The sequence below is a fragment of the Gallus gallus genome, chromosome 28 (genome assembly GCF_016699485.2).
Source record: "Gallus gallus isolate bGalGal1 chromosome 28, bGalGal1.mat.broiler.GRCg7b, whole genome shotgun sequence".
NCBI lineage: Eukaryota > Metazoa > Chordata > Aves > Galliformes > Phasianidae > Gallus > Gallus gallus.
Window position 1 is genome coordinate 4581218 of NC_052559.1, and position 19075 is coordinate 4600292.

A 19075-nucleotide genomic window follows, 5' to 3' on the forward strand; every position below is an offset into this window, starting at 1 on the left:
TAAGAACAGCCCAATCCAAACGTGCTGTGCTCTCTTGATGAGACACAACTTCTCCCCGTCCTGCTCAATAATAAGGCTTCCTGCTCCGAGGGCTGACTGCGGGGGAAGGCACGCAGGGCTGCTGAGGCCACTCTGTTCTCCATTTCCCACCTCTCCTTTGGTTACAGGAGGACCCCTCCGACCTGAGGACACCCCTCCCTCTCTTCCAGCCTTCCTCTCCCACTTTTTTTCCCAGACTGGACAGTGAGCAAGTGAGGCCAAATGAAGCAGGGCAAGAAGAAGCTCTTGGTGCGTAGTAGGTAAGCCTGTCTGCTTCTAATGGCTTCAATTAGCAAGGTATTAGTTTGCAAATCACCTTAAAGCAGACCAGGTAACTGTCACAGACAAACAGCGGAATGTTGGTCTCGACACAGACCACACATCCTCCAAACCCAGATGGAAGGAAAGCACAGGACGCCCCACCACACCAACACCCGCCTGCAGCCTCACACTTACTTGCTGGAATTCATGATGTACCCCGATGGGCACTCGTGGACACACTCGTTGTTGTGGATGACGTGGCAGCCCGACTCGCGGGCGCTCTTGCACTTGTTGTGCAGCTCCTGGCAGAAGCTGAAGGTGACGCAGCGCCAGCCCTCGAAGCGGTAGTGCCCGGGTGGGCACGTCTCCACGCACGTCCCGTCCAGGTAGAAGTTGCGGCACGCCACGCAGCGCTCCGCGTTGTTGGGCTCCGTGCAGTCCCCGAGGCACTCACTGTGACAGCACTGCCCGTCCGACGTGCAGCCCTGGGACTTGCAGGCGGGTGGGCAAACTGCAGAGCGAGAAGGGACAGAGCTGAGTGCTGCGGGCAGCGCGGTGATGGGATCAGCACAGCGATGGGATCAGCACAGCCCGAGCAGCGACTGCACCGTCCCACCACCCCACAGCTCCCTCCGAAGGGACAGACCCGGAGTGCACAACTGCTGCACCTCCACTCCCCAATCCCAAATTCCACACCTGAAGAACATCCTGGAGGTGTGCCGGCATTTAAACTTCATTCACACTCATCTTCCAAAAAAGCAAACTGAGTTTTTTTTTTATGGTCTCAGACCACAATAAATGAAATGTAAAGTAAGAAACAAAATAAAGCATCTCCAAACCTTCCTCAAAAGAATGCAGACTGAGCAAAGGAGCCACCCCTCTGCTCTGTATACCCTCTCCCCTGTAACACTTCACCCCCCTGGCAGCCCCTCTCCCCTACAGCCCCACCCACCCCGTGGCTGTGGGGTGCGTGGCCCATTTCCCCTCCACGCAGTGCTGGAGGGGCTCACTCTGGGGAGGCTCCAACCACACTGATGTACTACAGCGTTATTTTTAACTCCTGGCAGACGTGTGCCAGCACTCAGTTGGAGCGCAGCGTGTCGGTCCCGTGGCACTGCGTGCTGCTGAGGTCCCATCAGAGCAGCAGGGAAGCAAAGCCCGTGCTGCAGGGCTGCAGGGCTGCAGAACTGAGCGCGTCGAGCAGCCGGCGCCAGCCCCGAGCAAACAGCAGCAGCGGGTGGGACGGTGCGGATGAGCAACTTCTGCTTCATTGCAGACAATGAATCCATCGAAAAATAGGAGCCGGCCGCATCCGGAACTCCATCCTAAGGTCGGTCTGACCCCGAACATCTGCTGCTCCCCCACCAGCCACGCCGCAGGTATTGCACTGTGCATCCCCCAGATCCGCCCGTGCCGACGTAGCATGGAGGGCATTCCAAGTTCACTGTTCATGCAAAGCTCTCACCCTTCTCTAGCGCTTGGTCTCGTTTTGTGAACTCATCACTTAGAAATGGCCAAGGATCGAAATGCAGCGGGCAAGGAAAGCAGCCTGCAGAGGAACCTCGCAGCAGACCAAACAGAACGAGAGGCTTCCTCCAAAAGGATGGTTCTGCACTCTGTATGAGGCCGTGGATGGAGCTCTGTCTGGCAACAGATGTCACGGCTGCAGCTTATTAGAGATACTGGCAACAGGAGGACGCAGACAGAAAATTCCAGAATTTCATCCAAAACATCAATCAAACGCTCTGATTGTGGGATGAAATCTCATGGCTGATGGGGGGGAAGGAGCAGACTGAGCAATTCCTCCCCAGTGCACAGCCCGGGGTGACACAGAGCACCTCCCCATGCCACAGCAGTTCCATTTGCAATGGAAACTGATCTGCAAAGCGCTGTGCTTACTTACAGATCTTTAAGCTCAGCTGCACATATTCACAGGGCAGAAACCATCCAAACTCTCAACTGAAGGCTTTTAGAAGGTACAACTAAACTATTTTTCAGTTATCCTGGATGCTTTTCTCTCTTTCCTGCTCAAAGAGCTCTGATGTGTAGAAGACAGCCCAAAGACAGCTGGGCAGCCAAGGCAACGCTGCTATTCCCTCCATTATGTGCTCCACACACTGTCACTATTCTGTGCAAACGCTTGGCAGCACAGACCCGACCAGAGACCACCTCTCAAACCCAAACACACATTGGGACACGCTGCAATTTCTGAGCACCTGAGAAGCTCGGAGAAACCTGCCCAGCATCGCTCCGCTCCCAGCACAGGAGGAGGGCAGCAGACCCATGCTGGGCCGGGGGGAGCGCAGGCCCCACGCTGTCGGTCGGGGCGGATCAATGTTTAACCAGCAGTGAGGGCACTCTGCAGACCTGGGATGCAAAGTGTGGTGCAAAGCCTTCTGACTGCAGATCCAGGCGGGCACTTCTGTGCACGGCTGAGGCCCAGCAAAGGGAGACGGAGGCAGCCGAGTCAGCGCGAAGGAATTCCCACCTGCAGGGCCCTCCCCTGTGGGCCTCAGGTGGGAGAGGAACACACGGCACTGTGAGCACAACCAGCACAAGGGGACCTGAGCAGGAGAGTCAATCAGCACCGGGCTGTCTGGCTAATTAACACCATTTGAACATCGAGGTGTGGTTAAAAGCACCTGCGTTAGGTCTTGTTTCCATCTTGCTGCTAACACAGCACCAGCAAGAGAATGTTCTGTGAGCACTCAGCACAGTGACTGCACTGAAACCCCACGTGGATTCTCCCTATAAAGTTATCTGTGAAGTACATTAGATAGAACACCAATTCATTTCTTAACTTGACTGCTTCTCAAAGCCAACCCAACTCGGCCATCGAGACCTCCCCATTCAGTGAGTCACCCGGCGGTGTTCGGGATTGCCTTATAGCACAGCTCTTCTCCATGAAACGACTTTCTGGTTTTAAGCTCAATTTGTGAGCTGTTAATTGGAGCCCACCGAGGCTCCAATTGTGCCCCACACCGACAGCAGCGACTGCGCAAAGCAAACCCAAGGCCTTGCCCTCAGAGCCCCAACTGAAGTGTTATTTATGGAATAGGAGGTGGCAGCACATCACGCCCCGACCCCCTGAGCCGTGCTGGGAGCGCCGGGAGCTCCGTCCTCACACAGGAACAGATAAAATTAACTGCAGGTGCCTCCCTTCCCACAGATAGCAGCTTCCAAAAACAACACGCCGTTACCACAGCACAAAGGAAACGCTTCCCATTGACGTTTCTGCAGGACAATATTACAGCTCTTATCTCACGTATCAGTAAGGATAAGAGAAGCCTTGTGCTGCCTCCGGCCCCTTCCCTAAGAGACGCGCTCGGATGAAGCCACGGCGAATGGCTCAGATGTTCCAAGCGGGACCGGCGCCACCGGTGAGCCCTGAGGGACAGCGGGACATCCCAGCACCACCACGGGTCAGCAAAGATAGAGGGGTTTGGGGCTGACATCCGGGGATGGGGGCTGCGGGAAGAAGTGGGTGCATGGAGACAGGACCAGGCTGAGCTCCGGTGCTGATACAGGAGCGGAGCGCCCTCCTCCACGCTGACCTTCTGCTGTTTGCACTGTGTAGGAAACCACTGTTATTCCCACGGAGATTTTTCCAAATTGAGAATTTTACTGATACATTTTTGCCAAGGAATACAGAAAACTTACCACGAGGAACTCATACATGTCTCTAAATAGGCACATACACACCTTTTGATGTATATAACAATAAATACAGGGACAGGCTGAGCAGCTCTGCCTGGCCCCACGCTGACTGCAACCTCAGCGCCCACATCCTTCTGTGTCCTCTCCTGAGGTTCTCATCCCACTCCCCTCCCACCCCAGCTGTTTTCAGTGGGAAGCAAAAGCCCCTCCTTGGGTGTGCAGGACTTGGAGCAAAGACCCCCCAGCACCCACAGCATGGCAGCGAGCAGCCTGGGCCCCCCCGAGGTGGTGGGGTGACTGCCCGGAGCTGCGGAGCTGTGGCACCGAGGGATGTGGTCAGTGCTCATAGGGGTGCGTTGTGCGTGGGGATCTTAGAGGTCTTTTCCAACCTTTATGAGTCCATGATCTCAGAGCAAAGCAGTTCTCTCTGATGAGACCTGGGAAACAAAGCTGAAACATAAAATGAAAACACAGCTCAAGAGCAGCTCTGTTTTTGCTCCTCCAGCACCTCTCAAACGAGCAGAACCCACGAGCAGGTAAAAACAACTCCTGGACCCTGGCTAAAGTGGCAATTGAGTTGGCAATTGAGATCAAAACAGCCAAACACGGAGTTTGATTTGAAAACAGCAGCGCCATTAAGGGCAGAACAAGTGTCACAAAGTGCACGTGGGGACAACAGTGAGAGTTGTGAATACCTCCCCCAGTGCCCACAGCACCGCTGCTGTGCCGCTCCCTGGCATGCAGTGAGCTTGCTCCTTGTGCTCTGTGTTCAGTCAGAGGCACGCTTTGTGCAGGGATCCTTGCTTGTCTGCTTTGCTTTTTCAGCCCCAAACTGACATCACATCTCCAGGCAAAGCCTGGAGCCCCCAGCCAGTTCTCACTAAACACAACCATCGCTGCTCTTGGCTTACAGCTGAACAACATCAGGAAGCCCACTGTCCCTGCAGTACCTGGGGGCTGTGAGGTTCCCAGCCCCAATCCCAACAGCAACCTACGGCCTCTGGGAAGGAGACAGCGTGATGGTGGGCTGGGCGCCAGCCGGCTGGTACTGCCCTCGGCCAACACGACAGAACAGAGGATTTGTACGGACAGCAGGAGCAGAATCTTTGAAAGGGTTTGGGGGAATTTTTCTGCGAACCTTTGCCCATGTTTTCACTCGCACCTTGTTGTTGTTCTTCAAAGTTCAGCCCACGTTACAACCCAAGGATTAGCTTTTATCGCTCAATGGTTGACGTGCCACCTGGGAACCTCACGAGAGCTTCCTGTTAATGTTTAACCACGCGTTACTCTTCCCGACATACAGCATCTTGCAAACATCCCCCTCTACTTTAACCTCTCCTCATGCTGAGAGCCCAGGCGCACTGCAGTACAGTGAGGGAGGCACCACGGCCCTCCCAAACACACCAGGACTGAGGTTCCCTACTGCCAACACAGCCAAAGGTCTCCGCTTCCATTCCCTTCCTCGCTGTCAGCTGTGACCACAACGAAGCACTGGTGCCTCAGTGCTGAGTGCTGAACCATGATGAGCCCCAGGAGATGAGCACAGGAGTTGGCACCTTACAGACTGAGAAATGGGCCACACGGAGCTGAGCAGCAGTGCTTCCACGCACAGGGACAGCCAAAGCCCTCCATTTCCCAAACGCAGGTCTAATGCAAGCTACTGCTTCTACCTTAGAGCCTGTCTGGAAAACAAGGAGTGGTGTGAGCACAGAAGAATTACAACCTTTGCCTTCTGGAAAGATAAGAGGGGCATAAAGCGGCTTTTCTCAAGGATGTTGGAGTAAACAAGGCACTAAAGAATGAAAGCTAAGTTGCCACATTCAGCTTGTGGGGATAAGGAAGACTGCGTGGAGGTGTGGGTTGTGAAAAGGTGCACAAAATGCCACCGGGGCACACAAAGTAAGTGCTGGTTTATAGTGGACAGGACACAGCACAGAGCAAAGAGCGGAGCGGAGCCGTCCGCAACAGAAAGGGAACGCGGCGGGCGGAAGTGTAAGATTAACCACAAGGAGATTAAGCTGATAACTAATGGTCTACGCAGAAATGTCAGACAGAGGTTAAGATTTTAATCTGGACAGATTCCACGGCGTACTCACAAATTGTAAACACTGACGCTGGGGTTGAAGTGGTGCTTGAGGATGAAGGTGCTGCAAAGGAGGCAGAGAGGAAGAAGGAACAAAACCTGCAGAGCCCCCACTTTGCCTCCCGGCAGCCCAGGGCTGGATGGGCACAGGAGGTGAAGCAGCACGTGTCCCATGGCTGCAGGGAACCCTCCCGCAGCGCCCGTTGGCGGGGCTATTTCCACCTACATCCCAAGCATGCTTCCCATGCCCTAAGAGGCTTCGTGGCTTTCTCTGAACCTACAGCATTTTTCCAAAATGGGATCTGTGCTGTGGGAAGGGTCCCATTACTCAGGATCAAATGCATCAATTATCTGCACCCATACAACGTTCTTGCACATACTGAAGGCATTTTGGCCACATCAGCTCCTGTCCACTTGTCCACACACCCTTCTCTCTTTGCCCAGAGCTGCAAGCATGCTCTCCACAGTTTATTTCTAGGTATAAGAATTTACTTAGCAGTACTGAAATAGATACTGTTTGCTTGCAGTCCCAAGCAGCCGAGGCCTCCCTATGAAATACATTTTGATTTACTATACTTGCCCTCGTCATCTTCAGCGTACCAATAACCCATTTTCCAGCAGTTAAGTGTAAAACAGCACACAGCCCACACCACCACCCAGCACACACACACCCCCCTGAGGAATTCTTACAACGTCCCCTATAGTTTGGGAACGACAGAGCACGTGCTTCTGCTTCTCTCATCAAAGCCCCAAAGGAGATGTGATAGAAGTGACAAAAAGTGACACAAATACAACCCGAAGGGAAAACAAACGACTACAGATCGGTACAAAAAAAACAACAGCTATATTGCACAAGCCATCCTTAGAGACTACAAATCTATTTCTCCCTGTAAATTATGCAAGAGAAAGCTGTAATCAGAAGGAATTTAATCCCAAACCAGTTGTGCCACCCCAACAAAGAGGCGAACAACGGGGGAACCAAACCTGCTGACGTTACATTAAACCCAGATCTCCAACCTTGCTTCCTTTCTGACAAAGGTCAGCTGTCAGAACCCTGGCAATTCGGTGGATTTCACGTGCCTTTGACGTGGTTGGCTCTCACAGAGGGACTGATGGCCGCTCACTCAACAGCAAGGAAGCAGCACAGGTCTCACCGTCAGCAGGGCTGGGAGCCCTGAAAAGCTCCAGCCCCGTGGAGGCAGACAGAGCCTTACCAGCACCACCAGCATCGTCCGCTTCACAGCAACTAGGACTATTTAGAGCCAGTTTAATTGATACCGTAAGTGTCAGCCTTGCCACCTGCTGGTCCATAAATGGGGCACTTACTGCAGGGGAACAAACGTATGGAAATAACCTTACAGTGGAAAGAGTCCTCTCAAAAAAAGGCACGCAGAGCAGCTTCTGGCCCAGGAAGGTGACGTGGGACTGTCCTAACAAAACCCCTGCAGCCGTATCAGTTCCTCCTGAGACAAAGATCCCTTTTTCAAGCAGAGCAGGGAGGTTTCAGTTCTCAGTGCAGAGCAGCCGCTCCTGTGAGTGGTGTTCAGTGGGGGCAGCTCTGAGGGGCTCTCCGGACACCACACAGCCCATCTGCCAGCCCAGGACAGCCCCAGAGCTTCACTTACGGCATCTCAGGCAGCTCTCACTCCACGCTGCTCCCTCCTCAGCAGCACAGCTCACATGTTGTATCCCAGGAACAAAGTGATGCGTGACAGAGGGACCTCGTTCCAGCAGCTGTATGGGCTCACTGCACACTGAGGCTCCCTGGGGTGCTCGGGGGGGTCCCAGCCCCGCTGGGGCTGCACCAACAGCAGCAGTGCCAGCAGCCCCATTCCAACGCAACGGCACTCTGAGGAGACTGCAGACCAGGAAAAATCAAGGCCCATTCAATCATCGCCTTCACACTTTCTTTACCCATAGAGCGCAACTGATGTGTTTCGCAGAACAGGCAGGAAGTGCTTCCCTGCTCCTCTCATTTTAATGGACATCTTTATTGCTCATCAAGCACCGAAGCCCATGTGTTGCTGTAACACAGCACGGACACCTGATGGAGTTTAGGAATGCAGGTGCTGACAGGCGCTCGGCTCCCGATGCCCCTGCTGTCCCATGATGGCTGCAGACTCACACTGCCTTATTCCTGGAAGCCCAGCACTAATTAAGGAGCATAAACATCCCAGCAAGTTCATTCACATCCCTCCGATAGGAACTCGCACACAATAATAGGATACAATTGGGAAGCACGAGCACTGAACTCATACCCAGCCATTGTTACAGGCAGACAGAAGGGTCAGCACAGCTTCCTGCAGGACACAGCAGCACCCACTGCACCCACCACTGCCCCGAGGCCCCAACACCCACAGCTTTCAGCCACAAACACCCCCTGCACTGCTCACACCCGCCAGGTTTTGCCTGTGTGCGTCTTTGCATGATTTCTGGTTGTTTTTTAACACAAGATTTATTTACAGCAGCAATCCCTGTCAAACACAATTCCTGATAGAGAGAGATGCTTCAGAGAGCATTGCCAAGGGACAGCTTTCAGTTGCTCTTCTCACACACCCTGAATACACCTCTTTGTACGGACCCAACCGGCTCCCGGCCATCGCAGCGCCTCCCACAAGACGTCCTTTCAGCACATAATGAAAGATTTAGATTTAAAATAAAGAATTGCTGCTCTGTTTGTACGAGGAGAGGTGAGCGGAGGCACACATGGGACACACAGAGCTCACTGCCCCCAGCCCCGGGGATCAGAAATGAAACCATCCCCTTCTCCCCCATCTGCAGGACACCCACGTGTGCTGCCAACACTGGTTAAGCCAGTTATAACTCGGGTTTTTTGCCTCTGCTGCCATGCCCAGACAGCAGCATCTCCAACAAACCTGCCCGCCAAGCACTGCCAGCCTTCCACGTTTTGTCTGATGAGGGCTACAGCAAGTTCCCTGGTTTAAGCAAACACAGTCGCTTGGAGGTGTACTGTGAAGTGAAGTGGGAAAAATAAGTGTTGTGTCAGAGCACCGTTGGCGTGCCAGGCCTGGAAATCACAGTGACATCGAGCCGCCACCGAGGGCTGACCCAACCCCAAACGCCACTCATGTCAGCAGTGGCACACAGGGGGTTAAACACCTCCATGAGTGGGGAAGGGTGGAGGGGACAGAAATAATGGGGCAGCTCAGCCCAGCACAGATCAACACTGTTCCAGTCTTGAGAGAAAACCCCTCTGCTCCTCAGAACCCAACCATGGGCGTCTTCCATGGAGCCCAGCTCAGTCTGTTGGTGTTACCCCCATCTCTGGGCTGCACCACACCACCGAACCCCATCAATGTCCTAAGGGCTCTCAATAAGCTCAAGTGAATTAGTTTGGGACGTGCAGCCATTCGGAGGCATCACCACAGCCCCAGCACTACACACACTTCCTAAGGCTGTCGCTTGGCAGGGATGGGAACTGACGCCCCAGAGAGATGATCGGGTGTCGACTTCCATCTGGCATTTGTCAGAGCTGGAAGAAAAAAGGCAGTTCTTATCAGATCTGAAATAAAAGAGCACTTCCACTTCGTGTGGTGGCGACTGGAAACATTTCTTTGTGTGTGAAGCTTTAAAAATATCTTGCCCTTGGGGTTGGCTCGGTCGGCTCAGTGCTCCGAGACCCCTTTCCCATAGAAAGGCAGTAAAGCACAGTTTATGGCTACAGAAATTCCCAGCACATAAAAATTACAGGAAACTGTTGCTAAGTAATATTTCTACCTAAGTAAACATCACAAAACGTTTCCCACACACACCTCTGAACTTTATTATTCAAACCTGCCTTGAAGATGTCCGTATTTTCAGCATTCCTTTTGGCACAGACCCCTGAGAGGCGCTCGGTGCTGTTTCTCAGCAGCTGAAAAACACTTTGGGCTGAGCAACGTTCGTCGGAGCGCTTTGTTGTGCTGTTTGAACCAGGAAACAAAGCAAGCTGCTAAAGCAGCCCTTCAGATCCCTACCTGCCCCCCACCTGCCCCATTATTTTTCCTGGATAGGTCACAGGAAAATGAAAGGGAGGTCTGGCTGCACCCTTAGTCCCCAGACCTGATTGCACATCATTAAAAAATCCAGACAAGCATCATTATCTTCATACAGAGCCTCTCTTTAGCAGCTCCATTACGTGCCAAGTACTCCAAAACGCTCTCAGTTCTACCTGCTCTATTCTACCCTCTTCTTCAGCTGGCCCCAACGCTTTCATGTACCTTCCACCGCCTTTTAACGAGGTTAACAAATTCCTGATTGCATTAATTCATAGAGAGACAAATGTACGTGAAAAGCCTACATACAAACCCCAAATTGCCCACGCTCCAACCCCTGGTAGCACAAAGTCCCACCATCACAAAGATGGCAGAAACTGATAAAGGTTTTGCTCAGGATGAATGGGAGAAGTCGGACGTCACCGTTTGCTCCAGGAAGAACACCGCCCTGGATTTCGGATTCGTGCTCTCCCACCCCGGGAGCGCAGCCCTGCGATGCTCACCGAGGGGCTGTCTGCTATTACACATCCTTTTCCTGTGCAGTTCTACTCAGCCGCTCTGCTTTTCCTTCCCGTTACCTTCCTCCACCTCTGGATGACCCAGCACACGAGGAGAAGGTCGGAGCAGGGGCTGCTGAAAACATCGGACTGCCTCGAATTACGTACGGACAGAGGACTGAGTGCAGAGGGAACTGGCAGGAAACCCTATTTCAGTGGGAACTGTTCCTTCCGTGAGAGCAGTGACTGACACACAGAGCTCTTACTGCTTTGAGAAAAAAAAGCAAAAAAAAAAAAAAATGCAAAATATGAAAATCATGTTTGGCAGATCTGAAGCGAGGGCTGGGACGTGGCATTTCCAGCATTTCTCTTGTCTGGATTCCTCAGCAGAGACGCTCCGCGCTGAGCTGAGAACTCAATTTCTACAGCAATGAAAATAAGTACATATGTGTTAAAAACATAAAAAACGCTTATAAAAACGTGGGCTGAAAAGATAGGAAACCTCCCGAAGAGGCACAGCCCTTGGCTGCCACAGGCTGCACAAGGCTAGACCCAAATTCCAAACCGACTGCATATTTCTCTCCCTTCCTACCCAAAATACAACATGAGTTGGCCTCAGCTGAGCTGCTTTTCGCTTTTCACACCAATGTGAGCGATGCAGAAAAAAGGAAAGGATGATTCTGGGGAAGCACATCCTGAGCGACGCACGCTGCTGTATTCCCTCCTGGGTTCCCCCCATCACCAACTGGCCGTCCCAAAGCACACAGCTGCCTACAGATTCCTTCGGCTCCTCCACGTGCTGCCCGAGCTCCCACGTCTGCAAGGAGATCTGCTTTGCTGTCTCCAATGCGTTATCACCAACTGAAACACCGCTGGGCTGCACAGTACGATTCGAGGGCTGGGAGAACAGCTCTGAGATAACCGCACGCTGTGACTCAGTCGGTGCTGCAGTTAAATGGGAGATGGGAAGTGGCCGAAAGGGAGAAATGCCAGAGATGCACGAGGAGCAGCAGAGGGACACGGACACAACGGGCAGGGCCGGGCCAGGGGATGCTGGGGGCTGCAGCATTCGGCGCTGAGACGCCAAAATGAGCTGCCTGAGTGCAGAGTGAGATTGGATCACATCGACGCTCTCAGTCCTGAGTGTCGCTGCGAAGCTCTTTAGGCAAAGGAAAGAGAAAGTATGACTGCCGCGAGCTTATAATAATTGTGACAAAGCAATTACATGCATGAAGGGTACGTTATGGCTGGCAAAGAACAGGGAATGCAGCAATTCCACCAACAGAGTCCCTAAATAAATACCACAGCCTCTACCATGGCTACTGCAGCACAGGGCGTCAGTGGGGGAAGTCTAAGGGCCATTACAAAGGAAGACAAAACAAAGTCTGAATCAGTGCTCAAAAACAGTTACAACAAAGGCAGGTGGAACAGAGCAGAACAAGCGCCACCTCCCCATGAGCACCAGCTGCCACTGAGAGCACCAAGCAGCATCCCCAACAAAGCCAGGTGAGACGCGTTCAGGTGCTTTGAATCATCCGTCCATTGCAGCCAAAAGGCATTGCGGTGTCACTGCCCCATTTTTCTACAAGGAGCACAGAGAACCGAATGGAGGATTGGCACAGAGTTACAGCTGAAGCCATTCCCAAAATTCAGAGCTCAAATTCTGACCATACGGACGCATCAGGTCGGCTCCCCTCAGTAAGGGAGCGCAGGGCAATGCCTGGCATCCCCCGGGACACCGCGCTGAGCTGAGAGCTCTGAGAGGTACAATGCTGAATTCCTACAGGCTTCGTGGAGTCATGTAAAGCAGAAAGCCACACGTTCCAGTCTGCTGCAGCACAGCCCCCAAACTCACAGGAATGAGGGCTGACGAGCACTCTAGCCACAGGAAACTGCTTCAGTTCCACCTCTAACCCTGGGAAACAGCAGAAGGCAGACCAGGAGCGCACAGCAAACCAGGTGTGCTGCTGATAACGACCGGATACCAGAAGAGCCTCCCAACTACAACGCTTTATAACCCTACGTTTCCTTTCAGAGGAGAAACGCACACGGACTTTCGCACGATCTCGCTCAAAGCCTGTTATTCCAGCAATAAAAAACAACCACTCTCTTTAAAAGGAAGCGAGACAATTTGGGGTGAGGAGGAGCAGAGGGGAAACCACATTAATTTCATTAGTTTATGCATGCTGCTAGGAATTCCTTCTGCAATCTGGCACTCAGCACTCAGAGCTGCCCTTTAAAGCTTGGCAAGAAATTCTCCTCAGCCCGCAAGTTTCCTAATTTCGTCTTAGGACACACTGCTTCATTTGGATGCTCCACCGCCGAGGAGACAGGCAGCTCCGACTGTGTCACTTTTACCTCAATTCACTGTGCTTCTTGTCGGGCGGACTTAACATAAATCAGACCAAACATATAATTACAACCAAAATTGAGGTCAGCTTCAAGTTTGGAAGAAACAAACCTGGATGAAGTTCAAAGCCACCCTAAGGACACTGAGAACTGGAGTCTGGGGGCTGGGATGGCCGCTGCGCACACCTCCGCTCCCTGCCCTCCCCTTCTCCAGCAGACCGACTCCCAGCTGTGTGCAAACACCGCTCACCCGCCGCCCATCTCACACCTTTTTATGGCAGGGAGGTTTCAGTAAAAGCGTCTTTGCGTCCTCCCGGACTCAGCTTTATTCCATAGGACCTTTCCCTGCCGCTCTGTTTCCGCCTTTCAACCAACCCGGACTTTTAATCCCATAGCCAAGCCCCCCAAAAATTCCCAATAGTATTACACAGACAACAGCTACACCCAGAGAGCACAGCTGGGAGCTCCGGGCAGCCCCTGACTTCCCAGGGAACCCAAACCTGGCACTTCTGGGCTCATTATTCACACGGATGGATAATGGCTGACGGGGGCCCCTCGGCTGCCCTGCAGCCCACCCACCTCTCTGGCAGCGGTCGTGGGTCCAGCAGCGCTCGATGAAGATACCGTTGATGACGGTGGGCGGGCAGTTGCTTTTCCCTTTCACGGTTCCTGGACACACATCTCCACACTCCTCCTTGTCATCCTTGTTGGCGATGATGTAGTTGTCCTCGACGGAGTCCAAAATCCTCGACCAGTCGATGGTGGACAGGTAGCACAGCTCGTTGTTCTTCTCGATGCGCACGGCGCCGCGCGTGATGTTCATCAGGTTGTAGAGGCCGATCTCCTTCAGGTGAACCATCTCAAAGATGACCAACGCGTAGTTAAAGAACAGGTGGGTTCCTCGGATCACCGTGAGGTTGGGGAAGAGGCCCTTTAAGCTCTCCAGGCCGTACACACGGAACAGGAGCAAATAGTCTGTAATCATAGTCAGTTTGGGGAAGCTGAGCTCGCGGAAATCTTCGGGCTTGGTTTTGAACATGAGCAGTATTTGCAGGTGGCCCTCAATCACCGTGCAGTTCTCCAGCAGGCTCAGCCGGGTCAGGTTGTTGCGGATGTCCATGCTTCTGCAAACTGGAAGGCAGAGAACAATGCTGCTTATTTGTTCTTATAAAGGTGACTGTTAGCTCGCTAAATACACCCATTTTTCCAACCGTATCATAAAATACAGCTGCATGCAGACTACACAGACGGGTCCTGTGCGACAAAGCACGCTCCGAGCGTTAAGAAATAGAGTTGGGAACACTCCCTGGTATACGATTACAAAACACAACTGAATGGGGATTTCATAACTTGCTGCCATCTTGAGCTGTGGATGTTACCTCCACCACGACTGGAAAGGCAGCGCCGGGCCTCGGACGTCACTCGGCGTTTACCGACGTGGAGGTGTCCATGCAACACAGTCTGTTTTCTTTAGATAGTTGCCAGCGACACAACCGCCTCACTGCATTGTGCAATTAGTGCTGGGGGGGCACTGGGAACGGTGGCGGGGAAGGGAAGATAGGAAGGGAGTAATGGGGAGAACATGGCAGCACTCGGAAGAGAGGGAAAGAACTGGAAATACACGTGAAGGAATACGGGCTGCAGTCCTGCCCAGCAGGCAGGAATGGTTGACTGCGTCAGCAGCCTTCGCCCGAGGCATTATTTTCAGATTCGGCGCTTCCCTGGGACCCCCTCTGTTACTGATTTCTAAGGGTTGCAGATCTCCCTGCCCTGCCCAGCACGGCCCACCGAGGAGATGGGGGAGCAACAGAGCAGGGGGGGCAGCGACCCGAGCATCCAGAGAGAGGGGATGGGGAGGGGGGACAGTGACCACAGGTGGGGAAACCAGAGCACCGTGGCTGTGATGTGCCCCAACGATGACACTCCAAAAGCCAAACACAAGGACTGCATCCCCTGCAGGGACTCTCTGCCTACAGCTGGGACTGCCCCGTGCACACACATCCTCCCGTTGAGAGTTAACGGTGCAGGATATTTACCTTTTTTGCTCACTGTATATACAGACCACCGACTGTAAAAGTAAGTTTCGAGAAGTCAGCCTGCAATAACCAAGCCTTATGAAATGAAGGTACATGCAGACGTCGGACAGCTCTGACTGTCGCTCCCCGCGGGTGCTCCAAAGGCCACCGCTGCGTGAGTTAAAAATACGTTTTATGCAAACGTCCCAATGATTGTTTAAAACTTTGCTCAACTGCAATAAAAAAAACAGAGTAAAACTGGCAGCGCTGCTATAGGAGCCAGACAACGTCCTGCCCAACGGGGCTGCTGGCACAGCGACACAGCCTCAGAAATGCCCCTGGATGAGAAGTCGGGGCACACAGAGCATCACGGAACGGCAGAATGGGTTGGGTTGGAAGGGGCAGAAGAAGACCTAGGAGAAATTTCATCAGCGCATCAAGGCTGGGTTTGGTGACAATTAAAATCAGCACGTTTGTCTCCGATTCTGAACCCAACAATCTGCCTGTGCTGAGAAGTGACACTGTGCTGCGGCCTCTAACGAGCTCCTGACATTCACTCGAGGAAGAGGAACGTAATCACTGCTCAGCCGGTGCCAGGTGGAAGAGCTCCACAGACCTGAAGGAGACCGGGAGAACAAACTGCCTTCCAGCCACGCATGGACCGGGAGCGGGGAAGGCACAGGGACTGCTCCCCAGCACCCCCCATACCACAGCCGGCAGTGGGGAGCAGCCCATGGGGTCCCTGCGCCGCCGCTCCCAGAGCCGTGTGATGGCAGTGCTGCTCTGTGCCCCCACATGCACTGAGACCCCCACCCACACTGAGACCCCCGCGGCACTCAGAGCACATCACAGCTCTGTTTCTGAAACAAACAGTTGAATAAAAGGCGCTGGCGTGGTCAGCCTATGAAGATTTACATGTTCCAGCCGGATTTTTCCACCTTTAGAGAGAATCACATTTAAGGTACGTTTTTCATTGTCTACTTCAGGTTAGTTTTTATGTGCTGAGCATCACCCACAGCTCCCACACTCCTCTCCCACACCTCCAGCTCCCAGGACAAGGAGCCATCGCCACGTGAAGCCAAACCTGCTTCTCAGCCCCATCCCGTGCCCGAATCCCACCCCGCAGCAGCTCAGAGCACACCGCAGCTGCTCAGTCAGCCGTGCATTCACTGTTACCAGGACAACGAGAAGCAGATTTAGGCGAAGTAATGACTGGCTTTGCTGCCAGAGAGGAGCTGCTCCTCCATCTCTGGTTACTCAGAATAAAGTAACTTAAAAAAAAAACCAAATAAATTAATCGTGATGGACAAGTTTCATTGCACCCCCCCAGGAAGAACACTGCAAGGTGATCAAAGCGCACAGAGCAAACCCTGGGACCTCCATGAGCCCCTCTGGGTCTGCACACAGAGCAGCTGAGGGGATCCCCACACAGACACAGCCCAATGGGGGTCACTGCACGGCGCTGTGCTGCCGTCACACAGTTCTGAGGACAATCCCAGCACCATCCACTGCCTCCGCAGAGGGCAGACAAAGGTCCGGGCCGTGAGAAACGCTGCTGCGAGGCTGCAGGACCGGAGAATACCGTCACTGGGGAGCAGCGTTATCATGGAGCACACAGTGCTGCGTGTGGGACACACTGCCCAGAACGCAGCCTCCGTGAGCTCCACTGCTCAGGGAACAACACGTCAGCTCCCAGCCCTCGTGCTGCACCCCCCGAAACCACAGAACGCAGACACACATCGCGGCCACCGCGGGGCCTTCGAGGTGGGACCTCAGCACAGCAGTGGGCTGTGAGCTCTTCGCTGCAGTGCTCGTGCTGTGCGAATGATACACATTCCAGCCCAGGTTTTGCTTCTGCACCTCCTGTGTCGCTCCCGTTCCCCATCCATAATTGTACAGCACGTTTTCCTTGCCTACTGTGGAGCAATACAGCGAACACCATCGAGCCGTTCACTTCTTACACTTGCAATAAAAAGCAGAATTAGCTTTTAAATAAGCAAATAAACACAGCGCTGCGGTGCGGCAGCAATGATCAATGATAACGCCTTCAAATCAGTACCTGCTGGGCTGGAGCTGTGTGTGTGTTTGTTAGTAGGGCTATTCACCACCCAGCCCCGCTGCTGTGCGGGCAGCACGGCCGGGCACGCCAGCTGTGCCCCTGTGGAGCTGCACCGCTCTCGGGGTCTCCTTTACGGCTTCCACGCCAAACCTCGGCGTGAGGACGGCACGGGGCTCCGAAGCGCACAGCGGGGAGAAGCCGGGCTGCCACGGAGCGCTGCGTTCCGTGCTTTGCGCTCACAGTGCCACCGACGTTTCCGAAATGCCCATCGCTGCGCCGTGTGGATTTGGAGCCGTTCCCGCACCGCTGCCCTTCGCGGTGGGAAAGCCGACAGCGGCCCGCGGGACAGCCCGGCACCTGCGCGGCGCTCTCCAAATGAACGCATTCGTCTTCAGAACCCCCCGCTCAGCGCCAACCGCCCTCAGCGCGGCTCCTCCTGCGGGGTCGCCCCGTACGGGCCCCGCGTCAGCCCGAGCCGAACACGGAGCAGCGCACAGCGCAGCGTAACGCCCCCTCAGTACCCGCGGGCGGACGGATCAGCGCGGCCCCAACAGACCCCGCGCAGCGCCGCGGAGGCCCCGCCGGTCCGTCCGGCGCGGCGGCCCAACGCGTTCCCGGCGCGGCCCCAGAGGAACGCCGAACACCCGCGGCGCGGAGCGGCGGCCGTCGCGCCTCCCACCCACCCGGGGCCGAAAGCGCCGAGCCGAGCGATGAAGGTCACCCGCACCTCCCCTCCTCTCCGGGCCCCGCTGCCCCGCGCCGGAGGCCGCGCCGCCCGCCCCGAGGCCCGGCCCTGCCCCGCCGTGCAGAGGTACAAAGGGTTCCGCTCCGGGGCCGCCTCCCCCCGCCGCGGCGCGGAGCCGCAGCCCGGGCCCCGCCGCCCCCTCCCTCCCCCCCGCTCCCCGCCCGCACTCACTCTCGGCGCGGCCGCCGCAGGCCGCCAACACCGCGGCCACCGCCACGACCGCCGCCGCCGCCGCTCTCGGTCCCATGGCCGCGTCGCTGGAGCCGCTCGGCGCGTCCCGGCGGGGGCGAATCAGAGGCCGCGGGGCGGGCGCGGGGGCCGGGCCCGGCTTCGGGTTCGCATCGTCGGGAAGAGCCCCGCGGAACGGCCGCGGTCCGCTCTGCGGAGCCCGGCCCGGCGGCTCAGGACGCGGCTCTCGGCCCCTCCAGCGCAGGCCGGGCGGGCGGCCGCCTCCTGCCCAGTAAACAAGGGGCTGCCCCCGTCAGCTGCGAGCGGGCGGCGGCAAGAGGCGGCGCGGAGCCGGGAGGGGACGGGACGGGACGGGGGAGGAGCGCGGCGCGGCGGCGGATTCCACCTGCCGGGCCGGGGCGCTGCGCTGAGGGCGGGGGCGGCCGCGGGCGGCGGGAGCGGAGCGCAGCGCAGCCGTGAGCGCGGCCCGGTGCCGCTCCGTTGGCCGCCGAGCAGCCGCGCACAGCCCGGCCCGGGCGGTTTCTGCGGAGGGACGCAGCGTTTGAGTCCTTTTCCTCCTCTTTTCATCGCCTTCGCTGCGTGGTTGTGCGAACCATTGCCGTGCGTTTCCTGGCAACTTCCAGTAGTTTTCTCAGGCGTTTGCTGTCACCCGTTTCTGCGAGACGCGGAGTTACATAAACTCGGGAACGAAGCGCTTCTAATTCTGCCCCGCTCACTAAAGAGCTTCCACCGAATCTTTGCCCCTCCATCGGCTCTGCGCAGCTCACCGCTGCGCGCCCCCATAGAGCCGCAGGCGGCCCCCGGCCCTGAGCCGCGCATGGAGCGGTCGCACCGCTCTCAGCCTTTGTGCCGTTTGTCCGTATGGAGGGGCGCCGCGGGGCGATCCGTAGCTGTGAAAGGCAGAAGGAGCGGCCGGTGAGAGCCCGGCTGTGGTGGGGGAGCTCGCTCTGACCCTCTGTGATGTCCCCCGGTGGGACGGGGCCTGCTTCGCGGTGCTTCACACGAACAAGCTCAGCTGCGGCGCTGCCTGGGCAGCAACGGCCGCTTTGTAGCCTTTGCTGGAAGGTTGGGATGAAGGGCTGTGAGCAGCGCTGCCTTCCCGTGTGATGGCTGCGGCAGGACGCGCTGCGGGGCGGCAGAGCTGCCGCTGTGGGCACGGTGACCCCCAGCTCTGCTCTCAGCATTT

The 19075-nt window shown here is 55.4% G+C and overlaps 1 protein-coding gene across 4 annotated transcripts in view; it reads right to left on the bottom strand.

The window, feature by feature from the left end:
* The window catches only part of INSR (insulin receptor), a 38358-nt gene extending 20155 nt beyond the window's left edge, over positions 1-18203 (bottom strand). Inside the window, exons 1-3 of one of the 4 annotated variants that reach the window (XM_001233398.7) lie at positions 17872-18203; positions 13461-14012; positions 496-811 (exon numbers count right to left, since the gene is read on the bottom strand). In XM_001233398.7, coding sequence (XP_001233399.3) covers positions 496-811; positions 13461-14012; positions 17872-17947 — 944 coding nt within the window. In that variant the 5' untranslated portion in view covers positions 17948-18203. Of the gene's footprint in view, positions 1-495; positions 812-13460; positions 14013-14260 lie in introns of all 4 variants that reach the window. The other 3 variants (XM_046904717.1, XM_040653800.2, XM_046904718.1) reach the window with 3 other exon arrangements.
* Between the last annotated feature and the right edge of the window lie 872 nt (positions 18204-19075).